This window comes from Macaca thibetana, chromosome 17 (assembly GCF_024542745.1).
Source record: "Macaca thibetana thibetana isolate TM-01 chromosome 17, ASM2454274v1, whole genome shotgun sequence".
Lineage (NCBI taxonomy): Eukaryota > Metazoa > Chordata > Mammalia > Primates > Cercopithecidae > Macaca > Macaca thibetana.
Genome location: NC_065594.1, coordinates 28,014,981 through 28,033,655, shown reverse-complemented (window position 1 = coordinate 28,033,655; position 18,675 = coordinate 28,014,981). Strand labels below are relative to the sequence as shown.

The 18,675-nt window shown below is 39.2% G+C and overlaps 2 protein-coding genes across 3 annotated transcripts in view; both read right to left on the bottom strand.

Annotated features, from left to right (window-relative positions):
• The window catches only part of PHF11 (PHD finger protein 11), a 211,056-nt gene that overhangs the window by 34,337 nt on the left and 158,044 nt on the right, over positions 1-18,675 (bottom strand). The gene's annotated exons all lie outside the window — the stretch shown is intronic.
• The window catches only part of SETDB2 (SET domain bifurcated histone lysine methyltransferase 2), a 53,758-nt gene that overhangs the window by 4,905 nt on the left and 30,178 nt on the right, over positions 1-18,675 (bottom strand). Inside the window, exons 7-14 of one of the 2 annotated variants that reach the window (XM_050766284.1) lie at positions 13,888-14,110; positions 13,547-13,764; positions 10,244-10,360; positions 9,455-9,624; positions 7,606-7,831; positions 7,004-7,103; positions 4,730-4,823; positions 1,821-2,161 (exon numbers count right to left, since the gene is read on the bottom strand). In XM_050766284.1, coding sequence (XP_050622241.1) covers positions 1,821-2,161; positions 4,730-4,823; positions 7,004-7,103; positions 7,606-7,831; positions 9,455-9,624; positions 10,244-10,360; positions 13,547-13,764; positions 13,888-14,110 — 1,489 coding nt within the window. Of the gene's footprint in view, positions 1-1,820; positions 2,162-4,729; positions 4,824-7,003; positions 7,104-7,605; positions 7,832-9,454; positions 9,625-10,243; positions 10,361-13,546; positions 14,111-18,675 lie in introns of both variants that reach the window. The other variant, XM_050766283.1, reaches the window with a different exon arrangement.

Below are 18,675 nucleotides of genomic sequence, written 5' to 3'. Positions count from 1 at the left end.
ACCCAAATATTTGCCTAAAGTGGATTGGTTGAATAAACTTTGGTACACAATAGAATTCTATGTGGCTATAAACAAAAGTGTACAAATAAAAAGAATGAGCAGCTCTGGGTATTAATATGGAAAGATTGCCACGATATACTTTTTTTTTTTTTTTTGAGACGGAGTCTCACTCTGTCGCCCAGGCTGGAGTGCAGCGGCATGATCTTGGCTCACTGCAACCTCCACCTCCCGGGTTCAAGTGATTCTCATGCCTTAGCCTCCCAAGTAGCTGGGATTATAGGCATGTGCCACAACATCTGGCTAATTTTTTTTTTTTTTTTGTATTTTTAGCAGTGACAGGGTTTCACTATGTTGGCCAGGCTGGTCTTGAACTTCTGACCTCAAGTGATCCACCTGCCTCAGCTTCCCAAAGTGCTGGGATTACAGGCATGAGCCACCACACCTGGCCCAATATACTGTTAATCTGAAAAACAAAGTATAGAACAGTGAATATAATATGCTATGTTTTATGGTAAAAAAAAAAAAAAAAAGGGGGGGGGATGGGGGGCGGGAGAAATAAGGCCAGGTGCGGTGGCTCACACCTGTAATCCCAGCACTTTGGGAGGCCAAAGCAGGCAGATCACTTGAGGTCAGGAGTTTGAGACCAGCCTGGCCAACATGGTGAAACTGTATCTCTACTAAAAATACAAAAGTTAGCCAGGCATGGTGGTGCACACCTGTAATCTCAGCTACTCAGGAGGCTGATGGGGAGAATCGCTTGAACCCAGGAGGCAGAGATCGCAGTGAGCCGAGATCGTACCACCGCACTCCAGCCCGGCGAAAGAGCGAGACTCAGTCTCAAAAAAAAAAAAAGAATAAAAATGATGACCTAAAGAGAGAAGGTGGAGTGGGGGCATGGGAATGGGAGCACAGTACTTCTCAAGGTATGGCTTTTGTTTTTTCTTTTTTTTAACAAAAAGTTTTCACAAAGTAAGTTTAACATGAAGATGTACAGAATCTAATGTTTACTTCACTGTAACAAACAAGCCTTTTGGAGAGGAGATATTGTAAGCAACGAGTTTCGCTGCTGAAGACAGCCATTATGTAGCTTCGTTTCAAGGCTTCTAAAAAGATGATACCATTTACTCATATTAGCACTATTCCAGTATTGCTCTGTTGCCCACTAGCTGCCAGCTCCACACATTCATCATGGGATTCATTAATGCCTGTAATTTCAGCTACTCAGGAGGCTGAAGCATGAGAATCGCTTGAACCCCAGAAGTGGAGGTTGCAGTGAGCCAAGATTGTGCCACTGGTGACACAGTGAAACTCCATCTCAAAACAAACAAACAAACCCCCAAAAACAGTATATTGTGGCAATCTTTCCATATTAATACACCATTAAATCCCTGCAGTATTCTTTGGACATATCTGCCACCATTTAATTTCACTGATAACTTCCTATCCATACATTTTTTTTCAACTCAGGTAAATGAGCTTATTTAAATCTGATATATTTAAATACTTTTCTTATACACCATTTCTTACAGTTTTTAAAAAGCAAATGTTTACTATGTGTTGACACTGTTCTAAGCACTTTATTATAATTCATTAGATTCTCATAACATCCTGAGACAGTTATCATTTGTCCCCATGTTACAGAGGTAGAAAATGATGTATCAGAGGTCAAGTAAAACATCCAACAGTATACAAGTGGAGGACTGGAATTCTAACCAGATGGTCTGACTTTAGAGTCTGTTTATCTTATTTTCCTCATAATTATGTTAAGTAGCATAGAAAAACAGTTGTTCAGAAATAGGAATCTCAGCCCTTATACTCACATTAAGGAAGCGGCCGACATTTCCTTCTTTTGTGGCATCCAATAAAAACACATTCCCTTTGTTGAACTTTGTTAGAGAATCAGATGAAGTGTTCTTGGTTTCACTTAGCAATTCTTCATCACAAAAGACCTGCTGTTTTTGACATGCTGTAGATCGTCCCTCTTGGAGTTTCTGTATTTGAACCTCAACTGCCTTTTTAATATTCTGATTATCCAATGTGGTCGCCTGGTTACATCTGCTCCTTGGTGGAGTTTCTTCTCTACATTTAGTTATATCTATCACATCTGATTCAGTCAGCAGATTATCTTCAAAATCATCAACATGGTTTGAACTTGAGTCCTCTAATAGATATTTTGGAAGGAAACATTAGGAAATATACTTGCTGAGCAATAGTGCTGAAATTAACAACACTAATTAGATGCTAGGTGCTTTAATTATCAATCCTTACAATGTGTTAGGCAGGTAGTATTAATTATATAAAGGAAACTTTGAGTCTCTGAGGGATTAAGGAATTCATCTGACCCACAATAATGAGAACTGGGGTAACAAACCCAGAAATGTTTGAATCCCAAAGTCTGCCTTCTCTCTACTACGTAAAAATGCCTTTTTATGAATCTACATCTTGCTTCTTCATTACTATATTTAATCTCTACTCTTAATAAAAACTGACTTTCTTCTCTTTAATTCTGGAATCTGCACTTAAGTATATTCTAAACAAATGTAACAGAGTGGGTGTTTTGGAGGCACTCTAGGCCTTTACGCTGCCAATAAAAGGTCTAACTCTGACAGAGTCACCTTCCACAAGTCCCAGCAGTGACAACTGTATTGCTAGGGGTTTTGCACATATTAGTGTTTGGTGTTTTACTAGATGACCATTCAATAATTACACTTTTGTAAACAATAATCCTTTAAAAGCAGATGCACTGCTTAATCGTTTTTCTTATCCAATAAGGAAAATAGTTTTTTGAAAGTATTCAAAAGTATGAATATGGCTGGGCTTGGTGGCTCACGCCTGTAATCCCAGCACTTTGGGAGGCCAAGGCAGGAGGATGCTTGAGGCCAAGAATTCAAGACCAGCCTGGGCAACAAAGTGAGACCCCATCTCTACAAAAAAATTAAAAAAAAAAAAAGAAATTAGCCAACAAGGGGGTGTGTGACTGTAGTTCTGGTTGCTCAGGAGACTGAGGTGGGAGGACTGTTTGAGCCCAGGAACTGGAAGGTACAGGGAGCTATGATCCCACCACTGCACTCCAGCTTGGGTAACAGAACGAGTCGCTGTCTCTCTTAAAAAAAAAAAAAAGGTATGAATGTATGTCAGATGGAGTAAGTATAAATTACTTATTTTAAAAGAGCCACAAAGCTACTTGGACCACCTAATTCAATGGCACAAAGATATTATACCTGTTTAAAATTAAGGCTCTTAATTTAATCATCACTGTTGTTGCTGGCTGCTGTTCCTACATGTACTCATATTTTAATCATGGGTTACATGTAAGCCATAATACAACTCTGGATTTTTTTATACAAAAAGTACATAGCTGTTGACTTTTAGAGTACCCACTATATATATTGTAGTACTCAATGAAAAGGGCAAAAGAACCAAAAGCAACGGTATGCATTGTGGCTCACATGCATGATAAAATAAATATAATACACAAAATCCCCTTTCTCGATAAACCTTTTCTATCAAGGAACTGCCATGTCTCCTCCAATCTCCATCCTTTAATATTAGGTGGAGAGCTGGGGTTGCAGGGGAGAAGAGGCAGCAGTGGCTCACCAATTCTTCACAAATGGACATGTCTCAGCAATGTCTCCTTGTGAAGGACACAGTGAAATGCAAAAGTACCAAAAATAAGGTTTGTTCAGTTGTAATATTAACTACGGCAAGGACTAGTAACTCTGAAACACAAGGACTCAGAGTGGCAATATTTTAGCCTTTTGCCAGAGTCATGCTGAGTATGCTCTGTGGCAGTATTGGCTAGGCAACTGCAGGAGAGTGATGTGTGTTTATTTTTAAAGCCATCTACAAAGAGTTTGAAAGTGGCTGCTTTGCACAATGGTTCCAAAGCCATGGACAACACCTGTACACCACAGAGAGTCAGAGTTGTCCGGCTCACTCCTCTTGCCATGCATCAAGTCACTACTGGTAATGAGACCAGAGGCCAGCAAAGTTCTTCTGTAGAAGGCAAAATAGCAAATATTTTAGGCTTTGCTGGCCATGTGGTTTCTATTGTGATTATTCAACTCTTATTGTAATGTTGAAGCAGACAATATGTAATGCAAACTGGCTGTATTCCAATAAAACTTACATTTTATTTTTTTTGGGACAGGGTCTTGCTCTATCGCCCAGGCTGCAGTGCAGTGGCACAATCATAGTTCACTGTAACCTCAAACTACTGACCTCAACAATCCTCCCACCTCAGCCCCCTGAGTAGCTAAGACCACAGGTGTGCACCACCACACCTGGCTATTTCTTTGTTGTTGCTGAGACAAGATCTTGCTACATTGCCCAGACTCATGGCCTCAAGCAGCCCTCCTCCTGCCTTGGCCTCCCAAAGTGCTGAGATTACAGGCGTGAGCTACTGCACCTGGCCAAAACTTTATTTCTGGACACTAAAATTGTAATTTCATATAATTTTCAAGTGTCAAAATATTATCGCCTTCTGATTTTTTTCAACTATTTAAAAATGTAAAAATCATTCTTAGCTCACATGCCATACTGAACAGGTAGAGGGCCAGATTTGGCTCACAAACAATAGTTTGCTGATGTCTTATGTAGACAAGTTGTAACCTTTCTGACAAATGCAGCATGTTTATTATGGAATCTAAGAAAATGAGCTACAGGTATTGAGCAAGAGACAGAGAAACAGGCAGAAAAGGTAGGCATTCACAGAAGAAACAAAGCCTACTTTGTGCTCCCTTGGTTTTAGAGTTCAGATGCTCTCGGGGTGGTTTAAATCCATCATTATCTTCTGGAGTGACAGACTCCGAGGAAACAAATTCCTTAAAAAAACAAGGAAGATGTCTTTACTTTCCAGGTCAGGCAAAAGTATTTAGCAGTTAGGCCTCTTTTATCAAGTGTCAATCATCATAGGCCATATGTACTAGATTCGTTTTGAAAGCCTCAAAGCTGATATCATAAGGAGTCTTTAGACTAATGGAGGCAAAATGTGTTATCCCCTTTGACTGTGTTCTACTTCTAGGTGCTTTATTAAGCCACAGTTATAAAGACTGTCAAGAAATTCTTTGGGAATTAAAATCTTAATGCATCTGTCTGTATCCCTCAATTCTAATCATCCTCAGTACTGAGAAAGTGTTATTACTAGATTATAAATTTGGCTTCAACTGTAAGTTGTGTAAAGATGAAAAACACTCATTGGCTACTCTCTACCTCAAAGAAAGGTTAACGAATTTGATAGTGCTTACGCATTGTAGACACTGCAGTCACTTTAAGTAGTAATGATAACTTTAAAAGAGGGGTATACGCTCAGCATAATGCTTGACAACCAACTAAGTGTTCAATACACATTGACCATATAATTATTATGAAAGTTTTCAGTATGTGAATGGTCAACATGTACTGAGCAGTTAGTTGGATGCCAAGCATTATGCTAAGCAAGTTGCTGATGTTTATCTCATTTAATCCTCCTAACTCGGAAACATATACTATTATCTTTTTACAGATAAAAGAAATGTATGTATGGAGATACCACCCAGCTAGCAGGCAGCAGAGCTGGAGGTTAAACCTGGTCTGTGTGACACCATGGCCAATCTTTTCATAATTCTCTGACCCTGAGGTAGCTACTGTACCATTACCAGGCAGAGGTCAAATATTTGCATAACACCTAGAGAAGAGTTTTTACTTTTCATCAACAAGCCCTAAAGTAAGCTACCATCATGTCTCTCTCTGTTCTCTTTTCTCTTTCTCTGCTTCTATGTTTCAGTCTCTGACTAATCTTAGTTCACAATGCAAAGGGTATCCTCAGAGGCTACAATGTAAAATATTGTTTTCTGGATGATTCTTTCCTAAAATTGCATCTCTTCTTTCTCATACATCTTAAAACCTTCGGCCAGGCACAGTGGCTCATGCCTCTAATCCCAGCAATTTGGGAGGCCAAAGTGGGTGGATCACCTGAGGTCAGGAGTTTGAGACCAGCCTGGCCAACATGATGAAAACCCCGTGTCTACTAAAAATACAAAAAATTAGCTGGGCATGGTGGCAGGTGCCTGTAATCTCAGCTACTCGGGAGGCTGAAGCAGGGGAATCGCTTGAACCCAAGAGGCAGAGGTTGCAGTAGGCTGAGATTGCACCATTGCACTCCAGCCTGGGCAACAAGAGTAAAACTCCATCTCAAAACAAAACAAAAACCTTGTTCTCCTTCACCTAAATTACTCTGTCCCTTTTCTTATATATCACTATTAACTCCTGAACACTTTAGCTTCTCCCACAAATTCTCAGAATGGGATACCTATCGATCTCAGTGGAGCACACTGTCAGATCATGACCAGCATTCTCCTCATACAGCCAAGCTGGAAACACGCCAACTGCCGTGGACGATACTAAGTAAATAGAACATGGTCCTAGCATTTCCACAGTCCACCATTTCAAAACAATAAAAGAAATTCTACACACTATAAAGTAACACAAACATTTTGAGCTAAGTAAAGGATAGAAAGGCAATTGTTTATATCTCAGAAGGGCCCCATCAGCTGGGTGCGGTGGCTCACGCTTATAATCCCAGAACTTTGGGAGGCTGAGGCACGACAACTGCTAGAGCTCAGGAGTTGGAGACCAGCCTGGGCAATATAGTGAGACCCCATCTCTACTAAATAAGAGCCGGGCATGGTGCTGTGCACATGTAGTCCCAGCTATTCGGGAGACTGAGGGAGGAGGATTACTCGAGCCCAGGAGATTGTGGCTGCAGTGAGTTGTGACTGTGCCACTACACTCCAGCCTGGGTGACAGAGTGAGACTCTATGTAAAAAAAAAAAAAGGCCAGGCGCGGTGGCTCACGTCTGTAATCCCACCCAGCACTTTGGGAGGCCAAGGCGGGTGGATCACAAGGTCAAGAGATCAAGACCATCCTGGCTAACACGGTGAGACCCCGTCTCTACTAAAAAAAAAAAAAAAAAAAAAATTAAAAAAGAAAAGAAGGGTCCCATCTACATTTTGCAGTTTTTACCATTTTTTTCCCACTGTGTTGAAAAATGGCTGTCTTGGATTCAGGATCTCCAATAACTGAATGATACCGAATTCTTGAAGTATTATCATATTTCGTTTCCCTAAAAAGGAAAAAAAAAATTATTCTGTATCACTAAAAATTCTTTTCATTCTCTTTATTGAAGTATAGATAATATTCATTATTACAGAAATATCCTTAATTATTAGAAATTAACTTAAGTAAGAACATGTATGTTTACTCCTTTCCCCAGAGAAAGTAAATATAATCATACTTTAAACAATTTTTGAAGTACATTTAAAAAAGGAAGAGAACCTATGAAAACTTTTCAGATAAAATGATAGAAAATTTTAAAAAACAGCAAAACTTATGACATCCATAAAAAACCTGACTGAAGTCATATAAGGTAAAATTCCAGAACTGGAACACTGAGGATAGTACATTGGCTACATTTTTAAATGTCCTGGATTTCTCAGTGTTAGACTTAACAACTTTGAAGCAAAATGATAAATACAAATGAGGAGAAAAGAAAGAAAGAGGGGAAGCAAAATGAACCAACTGATTGATAATTTAGATTTACTCTGAGTTCTTCAGCTGTTACTTACATAGTAAGCTCCTTGGGATTATTACTGAACTTTGGTGGACATTTCTCAATTTTAGCAGTTCTAGGATGTGTTTCCAATCCTAATGGGAGAACTTCAACTTCACAATCTGAACACGCAACTTCTAATTTCCTCTTTTTTGAAAATATATTTTTCATAGTATTCTCATCTTTCCCATTTTCATCAATACCATTAGATTTTTCAGTGTTAGCTCTGCTTAGTAATCTTCCTAAAAGGAAAATGTTAAAGAGTTTGAACAACACAGAAGATAATTGCTAACAATAAATAGACATCTGTATTTCGACTCCATGACTAAAGAACCCATACGTTTTACAATGAAGATAAACACATTAACTCATCCTACAAAACTGTTGCAAGACAAAGACCAATGTGATATTTCTTATCTTCTAGTATATGAAAAAACAGGGTATCTAAAAAAAACCATCTGTCTGTTTTGGTAAAATACAAAAGAGAAGAGATTTAGCTACAATGATCCAAAACAAAGATATGGATCAGAAAATACCCTAGAAAATTAGAGATGACCTCTAGTCATAAAATTGTAGCTTTTGTCTAGTTAAAAAGGCTTTATCATCTGAAACTTACAATTTTTAACAAAAGTACCTGTTTAAATATGTGGTGATATGTTCCTAGTGTTGTCATATTAAGTTCTGCATAACACTAAAATCTTAAAGTTTATGCATTTTCTTTCAAGGGATTCAATATTATAATTGCCAAGTCCAAATTAATAGCAGGATATTCTTACCCATCATTAGGTCAGAGACATATCTTAGGTATATTTTCTAGCAACAACGATAAAACCAATGATACTTCCTGGACACTGCTTGGCATTTTACAGGTAGCTTTCATCCAACAGTTATTTTGAGAAGTATGAGAGATGAATGTCTAGGCAGGCTGTGTAGAATGTGGATCTGTAAGTGGGGAGTGGCAGGGATCCATATGTGTGACTACTCTGAATTCAGATAACTCTGCAAGCTTTTTCTTGCCCTCCCTGATGTGAACCTGACATTTCTTTTCTTTTCTTTTTTAAGCACTTGGTCATGTAAACAGATAAACCTGATTTTTTCAGATGAGTAATTTTCAGAACCTGGTTGTTCTGTTCTAGCTAGCTGCTAGAACTAAGTCAAGGACAATTCCTTTAGACTGGCTCTAAAGCCGTGTTTCCCAAACTTTCTCACATAAGGATGTGCACAGAAAATAAGGGGTTTTGCCTGACATGATGGAGGTAAATGTGTAAGACTACCGAAGACTGATGTGTTTGGTCCTGGGGGCTGTGGCTCTAAAGAATCAGTAATTGCATGACTGTAACACACTGCTCAGGAAGTTTTGCTCTGCGGCATGGACAACTCTCTGCAGTCCCCAAAATAGAGTGAGTTGCCTAAAGTCACTGACTGAATTATAACATGCAGATATTACATAATTAACTTGTTAAATTCTAATAATAGCTCAAAACATTGAATAAGAAAGTTTTTGACTGGTAACCTTTACCTTGGCAAGCTAGTCATCTAGTTTTTTTACTTTTAAAAAGTTTTCTTCCCTTACCCCAAAGTACCTGTAGCCATGCGGACAAAACAAATGTGCCTTGGACATAACAAGCCCTCACACAAAAACCCGTGTCATCTCTGAACCTTTCTTTTCTTGAAGAAAGTACCTCCTAAGCATCTCATCTTTTTAGTGCTCAAGTTCCCAGTTCATCTGCCTTTCTCTGATGTTCCTTTTAGATACTGTTACTCTTTACCTTGTTGTAAGCTCTCAACGGCCCTGGCTAGGAAAATGGATATTCAGAAAAGAGGATCCTACCCTAGAATAATTTTAAAATAAACCTTTGCTTTACCTGAATAAATGCAAACAAACGTCCCTCTGTCAATGTCATCTAGGCAGCGTACACCCCATCCCTTCTGCTCAGTTTTGAACACCTGTAGCCTCACTTGAGGACCATGTTGGACAACACGGTTTTGACACAACTGTCGATTACATTTGCACAACAGGCTGCATTCATAAATGCTGTCAACAAAATATGCAAAAGAGAAAAACAGACACCTCATAAAGCAAAAAGCAGTTTATTGCCACTTCACTGGCACTGACAACTACTGAGGGAAGCAGGCTAAATGTGAAAGCTCTTAGAGATAGGGTGCCTGGGTTCCCATCACAGCTTCCACATTTACTAGCTGTATTATCTTGGATGAGTTATTTAACTTCTCTGTACTTTATCTTTGCATTTTTAAAATGGAGATTATATGACAGTACCTCCCTTATAGAGCTGCTTTGTGAAGATAAAGTGAGTCAGTACCTTGAAAGGTTGAAAATTCCCAATTCTCAAATGAGTTCTAAACAGCGTATTTTTAAATGGAGAAATGGCTGCCCAAAGTAGGCTGATCCTACAGGGGTAAGAGCCAGTCTCAAAGCAGATGAGTGTTCGAGTACACTCCGCATGATGTATGTGTGGTCTCTGACTACCATTTCCATGAACAATATACAGGATTTTTATTCCTTAATAATTTAGATTTTTGGTATTGGAACCAAATTAAACTAGATATAACATCTATATGATTTTAGACCACAATAAAAGGTACCCACCTTCAAAGATATACACACCCTGCAACAAATCCTCAAGGTACCTTACCCAGTAGGAATCTGTCTCTGTAGTCTTTTATATTTATATCCAGTGGTTATTTTGTCACTTGACAAGGGGGAAGTTTTGGCATTCCTTGCTGTCAATTGAAGACATGCACATTTTGTTCTAAAAGGAAGGCAGTGGTTGGAGAAAGAATGAAAAAGCACCAAGTTAAGTCAAGAGACTGTCTTGATAAAAGTGTAAATGATGTAATAAAAGATGCCATAGCATTTAGAATAGTTTGGCTCATGAACACTATGAGCTTTTTCCCTACACAGATCTCTTTGAAAGACAATACCTCCCAAAAGTTTATAAATAATTGTAAACTGCACTGCATCTCTATTTGCTCATAAAATACTTAACTATATGAGTTTAGCTTTTAAAAATCAATTCCTTTAATTTCACTGTTCAGCACAGAAGTTTGTTTGTGAGAATTCTGCTAGTTCTGCTCTTTTACAATGGATAAACTTAAATATGTCAAATTTGTAAGGATGTAGTTTTGCAGATGTCTTAAGTTCTCTCTCACTCCAGTGACACAGAAACAGACTGGGGAGATTGACGCTATTATTGAATCCTTTTTTCATACTGTTGCGAGGCAGGAAGCTTGCAACCATAAAACTTTATGTACTTTCCCCTCTATTCAGATGATTAACTAATTTGATAGGGAACCATAATTTGATACAAAGTAAGGAACTTGGGGACTCTAGCTGTATAACTAGGTAAGTGACTGCTGGTGAGCTGGTTAAAATCTCTGGATCTTAGTTTCCTTTGCTGAACAAGTGACTTTAAGGTCTTTTCCTCTATGATTCTCTTCTGTATTTTCTCTATTAATTCATACACATCAGAATGGTGGCTGCTTGTTTGCAAGAGAAAAGAACAATGACAACAATCAACAAATTCATTAATTTGGATTCTGTTTACAGATATGAAAATCTGTAATTGTTTTCTCCCATGTGATTTTGTGTGCAAAGTTTAAAAAGTACAGAACAATACAGTACAGAAAAATACAGATAATAAACATCCATATTTTCACCATCCAGAATTAGTTGTCAGCATTTTATCTAGTTCTTTTCCCTGTATATATAATTTAAAATATACACACCACATATACACCACATATGCATGGTCTTCTTAAAAAAAGTTAAAAAGTAAAACATTACAGATATAACTAAACTCTTTCAAGAGATTTAGTGTGGCATCCTTTATGCTTTTATATACACATGTATCTACAAACAATACATTGTGTGTTTTTCATTACAAAAAAATTTACTATAGGTATTATTCTATAACTTGCTTTTTTTTGTTCAGTATAATGTTTTTGAGACCCATCCATGCTATATACAAATCTAGTTAATTCCTTTTAACTTTTCTACAGGATTAGGTATTGCTCACTTCATATACAATTAAGTTAATAGTTTTTCTTTTCTTTTTGGAGAAGGAGTCTCACTCTGTTGCCCAGGCTGGAGTGCAGTGGCGCAATCTCGGCTCACTGCAGCCTTGACCTCCCTGGACTCAGGTGATCCTCCCACCTCAGACTCTTGAGTAGCTGGGACTACAAGTGCGTCCCACCACGCTGGGCTAACTTTTGTATTTTTGTAGAGATGGGGTTTCGCTAGGTTGCCCAGGCTGGTCTCGAACTCCTGGGCTCAAATGATGTTCCTACCTTAGTTTCCCAAAGAGCTAGGATTACAGGTATGAGCCACTGTGCCCAGCCTCTTGGGACAGTTTAATTATACCTGTTTTAAAATCCCTTTCAATTAGATTCAACATTTATCTCTGATTCCTCAGGTGTGAATTCTCTCTTCTTGTCGGGATTCATGCTGCCTTCGTGGTCCTAAACATCGTTGCGTGGGTGCTTTAAATGTTTGTTTGAAATCATACCTTCTGTGGGGTTTAGTCCTTTGTGCTGCTCTACGTTGGGTGCCTTCTCTAACGCTTTGGCTCTGACCCTATTGGTTTTACAGCTGTTAACAAGGTTTTCATTAATACAGTTCCAGGCCCTGTGAGATATTGGCCTAGTTCCCAGTCTTGTGCAGGTAGGTACCTGTTTCTATTCCTTTGGAGAGCCAAGTCCCCAGATGAGGTAGTTGGGTTACATTTAGAGGTAATCTTTACAAAATAAAATACATATTTTTAAACAGAATAAAACAGTGCACTGAGAGGTTTTCTCTATGAGAGGCCTCAAGGAACTGAGCCAAACTGAGGTAACAGTAGATATAGCTCTCATTTTACACTCCAATTAACTGAGAGGATGGTGAAAACTATTATTATGCTATTTAAATTATTTATCATTCTCTTATTCTTTTTTTGCCAAGTATGGGTAGCTAAATTTGCATTAAATGTACATATAATGCAACACCACTCTATATCTGTATTCCTACAAATGTATGTGTACTACACACCCTTAAAATGGTTTTCAAAGTCTTAATATATTAGAACATGTTTTCATTTTTTAATGGGATATTAATACTATACTACGATCAAGAAAACACTAGTTATAAGCATCACATTAGCCAGCAAATGATTTTTAAAAGTAAAATGCAACATACAACCCAATGGTTAAGAACATGGGTTCAAATCCTGTCTCTACAATTTGTTCTATGATCTCTCCAAACTGACTTCTCTGAGGCTTAACTTCCTCATGTATAACACTGAGATATTATCTACCTCATGGGTTTTTGTGAAGATTAAGAGAATGAATGTAAAGTACTTGTCACAGTGTCTGGCACTGTTAAATATCATTTGTTGTAATGCTATTGATGATCTCTTAATGTATTAGTACTAGATTAAAGGAAATATGCATCCTTGGAAGAAATAAGTTTCAAATTACCATATTTGGCAAATAATTAGAGGTTTTTTTCCCTACTGCTAGTGAGAGCTCATTTTCCCATTGTAGACTTTTTTTTTTTCTTTCTGGAGACAGGGTCTTGCTTTGTTGTCCAGGCCTCGAATACAGTGTGTGATCACAGCTCACTGCATCCTTGACCTCCTGGGCTCAAGCAGACCTCCTACCCCAGCCTCCAGAGTAGTTGGACTATAGGTGCACACCACCATACCCAGCGAATTTTTAAATTTTTTTGTAAAGATGGGGTTTTGCCATGTTGCCCAGGCTGGTCTCAAACTCCTGTGCTCAAGCTGGCCTCCCACCTTGGTCTCCCAAAGTGCTGGGATTACATGCGTGGGCCACCATGCCCAGTCTTACTGTAGACTCTCAAACAGGTTTTAGATAGACAAATTAATACATAACAAGACTTCTTAACAAGTGTCCTTACATTCAGAAGATTTTTTGAAATGCTATGTTTTTCTACTCACATGTCTATGCAGCCCTCAGAGCAGTCACAGGAATCAGTAAACATGCTGGAAAAGTTGGTTAGATAGTATGTTCGAGGCCACACAGTCTTTCTGTACTTAAACTTTGGGAGCTTTCTACTGTCAATTTCATTACAGAAAGAAATGGGCATTGATTCCACTCCATTGCTAATATCCACATCAGAAACAACTTCTTTTTGCTTTGGGTAATTCCGAGCCAACTGAACATAGGTATTGAAAGAAAAGTTATCTGTAAATAAAAAGTTACACTCTGTCTCAAGCAGGTAACGAAAAACTTCCTCCACGTTTCGTAGACTCCTTCCACAAGGGGTTTTATAACTCACATGGAGTGCTGAAGAATGAGAGTTTGTCTTTGCATGTCGTCTTTGGAAGTGACATTTGATTGGCAGCTGCAGAGGGTTTTCTCCCTTCAAGTTCAGTGGCATTTTCATCAGACAAGCACCAGAGCAGTCATGACTTTGGTAAGATAAATTCAAAGATGAGTCTTTTTCTCTAAAGTCTACAACTTTATCTTCAAGAGAGAGAATTTCCTTATTTTCCGTTGTTCTGTTAAAATAAATTATTCATTAGCATCTCAAACTTATAGTTCATTTTTAAAAAAACTATAATTATTTCCTATCTTCTTAGACAATATTAAAATAAGCCAGACTCTAAGATACACATTTTAAGATGTTCTGCAGCCATACGAACATTGTATCTATTTTTAAAACTTTTCTCAGAGATGAGGTCTTGCTATGTTGCCCAGGCTGGAGTGCAGTGACCCTTCACAGGTGTGATCACAGCACACAGCAGCCTTGAACTCTTGTCCCCAAGTGATCCTCCTGCCTCAGTTTCCCAAATAGCTGGTACAGGCATGCACCAGGTCTGCCTTATACCTGATTTCAGAATACTCCAGGAAGCTGTGATTACAGCTGTAACTTTCTGTTAGGTATTTCATAGCACCTAGCAAATTTAGAGTTGATTTAGAGCATGCAATCAATAAAGCACTGAAGAAGGTTACTTGCTGGGATCAAGCTCTTTACATGCCAAAAACAAAGGCTGGCTGAAAACTTATTAATTCATCAAGAATCCTTTATACTGTTTGCCTTCAACAATAGTACCAACTGAATTCTTTCCATAGTATGTGATCTACCTCGCAATCATATTGATACATCTGAAAAAATGGCAAAACTGACAGGAGAAAATGGGGTGGTTATTAATCTAAAAAAAAAGTCAGCAGGGTGTGATGGCTCATAACTGTAATCCCAGCACTTTGAGAGGTCAAGGCGGAAGGATTGCTTGAGCTCAGGAGCTCAAGATCAGCCTGGGCAACACAGTGAAATCTCATCCCTACAAAAAATAAACAAAATTAGTCAAGTGTGATGGTGCATGCCTGTAGTGCCAGCTACTTTGGGGGCTGAGGTGGGAGGAATGCTTGGACTCAGGAGGTTGAGGCTATAGTGAACCATGATCACACCATTGCACTCCAGCCTGGGTGAGAGTGAGATCCTGTCTTTAAAAAAAAAAAAAAATCTGTGAAAAGCTTCCATGTGTTTGGAAATCAGGTTTTAAACTTTCACAAATAATCTGAGTTTTGTTTTACATAGTATGTTCTATCTTTAGGTGTCTGTTACGTATTATAATACAGGTATTTTAGAGACGGGTTGTATTTGCTGTATGATATGGTTTGGCTGTGTCCCTACCCAAATCTCATCTTGAATTCCCATGTATTGTGGGAGGGACCTGGTGGGAGGTAATTGAATCATGCGGACAGGTCTTTCCTGTGCTGTTCTCATGATAGTGAATTAAGTCTCATGAGATCTGATGGTAACATAAGCGGGAGTTTCCCTGCACAAGCTCTTTGCCTGTCACCATCCATGTTAAGATGTGACTTGCTCTTGCTTGCCTTCTGCCATGAGTGTGAGGCCTCTCCAGCCATGTGGAACAGTAAGTCCATTAAACCTCTTTCTTGGCCGGGCGTGGTGGCTCACGCCTGTAATCCCAGCACTTTGGGAGGCCGAGGCGGGCGGATCACAAGGTCAGGAGATCGAGACCACAGTGAAACCCCGTCTCTACTAAAAATACAAAAAATTAGCTGGGCGCGGTGGCGGGCGCCTGTAGTACCAGCTACTCAGGAGGCTGAGGCAGGAGAATGGCGTGAACCCGGGAGGCGGAGCTTGCAGTGAGCCGAGATCGCGCCACTGCACTCCAGCCTGGGCGACAGAGTGAGACTCCCTCTCAAAAAAAAAAAAAAAAAAAAAAAAAATCTTTCTTTTGTAAATTGCCCGGTGTTGGGTATGTCTTTATCAGCAGCGTGAAAACGGACTAATACACTATATAAAGCAGTGCCATCCAAAAAAACTTTCTCCATTGATAGAAATGGTCTATACTTGTGCTGTCCAATATGGTAGCCAGTAGGCGTATGTAGCTACTGAGCACTTTTAAATGTAGCTTGCATGACCAAAGAACTGAATTTTTACATTTTATCTAATTTTGATTAATTCAAATTTAAACAGCCACATGTAGCTAGTGGCTACCACATAGGACGTGCAGATATGGAGCTTCTTTATCCTTTCTCCAAATGTATAGTAATCCTTTGCATAAGTCCACAATTTAATTACCTAGCCTGCAATAATGGACTTTTTTCCACAACATGTAGTATAGGCTAGACCACAATAGTGGACTAGTTAACTTACACAGTTATCTTTTAGAACATATACGGTAAACTTATACAGTGATCTTTTAATAACTAATTTTATTGTAATAATCTTTAAGATTACTTATGAATTTTATTGTATGAATAACAATTTCATACGTGTAAAGATATTGTTGCAGAACATATTCCCAGAAATGCGAGTGTTAGGTCACAAGGCAAATGGATTAGTTATTTCACTAATATCACCACATTGTTCTCCATTGTGTCAGTTCCTTCAGCAATAAATGAGAATGCCTGTTTTCATAGAGCTTCATCAATCAGGTGGGTCTGGAAGCTTTTGGATTTCAGAGTCTAACAGGTGAAAGGATGTACTATAATTTATCTAGATTTTTTTTTTTTTTTTTTGAGAGATAGAGTTTTGCTTTATTGCCCAGGCTGGAGTGCAGTGGCATGACCTCGGCTCACTGCAACCTCTGCTTCCCAGGTTCAAGCGATTCTCGTGCCTCAGCCTCCCAAGTAGCTGGGATTACAGGTATGTGTCACCAAGTCCAGCTAATTTTTGTATTTTTAGCGGAGATGGGGTTTTACCATGTTGTTCAGGCTGGTCTCAAACTCCTGACCACAAGTGATCTACCCACCTTGGCCTCCCAAAGTGCTGGGATTACAGGTGTGAGCCACCACGCCAGCCCTATAAATCTTTTAATGTTGAAAATGTTTGTTTCCAATTTGTCTCTATGTTACTACTTTAATGAACATCCTCATATATAAATCCTTGACCAAATTCCTGATTATTATTTTGAAATACATTCCTTTAAGAGGAATTACTAGGTCAAGAGGAACATACATTTAAAACACTTTTTATTTATAAAATTTCCAAATATAAACATAAGAGTATACTTTTCTCATAAAAAGAGACTACGGTCAGGTGCAGTGGCCCATGCTTGCAATCTCAACATTTTGGGAGGCTGAAGTAGGAGGATTGCTTAAGCCCAGGAGTTCAAGACCAGCCTGGTCAATGTGGAGAAATTCCATCTCTACTAAAAATAGAAAAAAATTAGTGGGATGTGGTGGTGCACACCTGTAGTCCCAGCTACTCAGGAGGCTGAGGTAGGAGAACTGCCTGAGCCTGGGGAGGTCAAGGCTGCAGTGAGCCATGATGACTTCGTCACTCAAGAGCTCTGATGGAGATGTACAAGGAGATTAATGTTGTTGTTATGCCTGTTAACACAACATCCATTCTTCAGCCCATGGACAAAGGGGTAATTTTGACTTTCAAGTCTTATTATTTAAGAAATACACTTTAGGCAGGCCGAGACGGGCAGATCACGAGGTCAGGAGATCAAGACCATCCTGGCTAACACGGTGAAACCCCGTCTCTACTAAAAAATACAAAAAACTAGCCAGGTGAGGTGGCAGGCGCCTGTAGTCCCAGCTACACGGGAGGCTGAGGCAGGAGAATGGCGTAAACCCGGAAGGCGGAGCTTGCAGTGAGCTGACATCTGGCCACTGCACTCCAGCCCGGGGGCGACAGAGCGAGACTCCATCTCAAAAAAAAAAAAAAAGAAATACACTTTATAAGGCTATTAAGCTGCCAGCCATAGTGATTCCTCTGATGGGTCTGGGCAAAGTAAATAACTTTCTGGAAAGGATTCACCATTCTAGATACCACTTGTGATTCATGGGAGGAGGTCAAAATATCAACCTTACCAGGAGTTTGGAAGAAGTGGATGCTAACCCTCATGAATGACTTTGAGGGGCATAAGATTTCAGTGGAGGAAGTAACTGCAGATGTGATACAAATAGCAAAAAACTAGAATTAGAAGTAGAACCTGAAGATCTGACTAAATTGTTGCAATCTCAGGATAAAACTTGAATGGATGAGGAGCTGCTTCTTATGGATGGGCAAAGAAAGTGGTTTCTTGAGATGGAATCTACTCATGAAGATGCTGTGGACAATGTTGAAATGACAACAAAGGATTTATTAATAGAACATTACATAAATTTAGTTGATAAAGCAGTGGCAGGCTTCGAAAGAACTGACTCCAATTTTGAAAGCTGTTCTATTGTGGGTAAAATGCTGTCAATGAACAGCATCACATACTGCAGAGAACTCTTTCGTGAAAGAAAGAGTCCATCAATGTAGCAAACTTTATTGCTGTCTTATTTTAAGAAATTGTCATAGCACTCCAACAGTCAGCAGCCACCACCCTCATTAGTCAGTGTAGGGTCCAGCCCTATGGGGCTTTGCGGGTGTTCTCCCCGTGTGCGGAGACGAGAGATCGCAAGAAATAAAGACACTAGACAAACAGATAAAGAGAAAACAGCTGGGCCCGAGGTACCACTACCACCAAGACACGGAGACCAGTAGTGGCCTCCAATGGCTGGGCGTGCTGATATTTACTGTATACAAGACAAGGGGGTAGGGTAAGGAGAGTAGGGTAAGGAGGGTGAGTCGTCCAAGTGATTGATAAGGTCA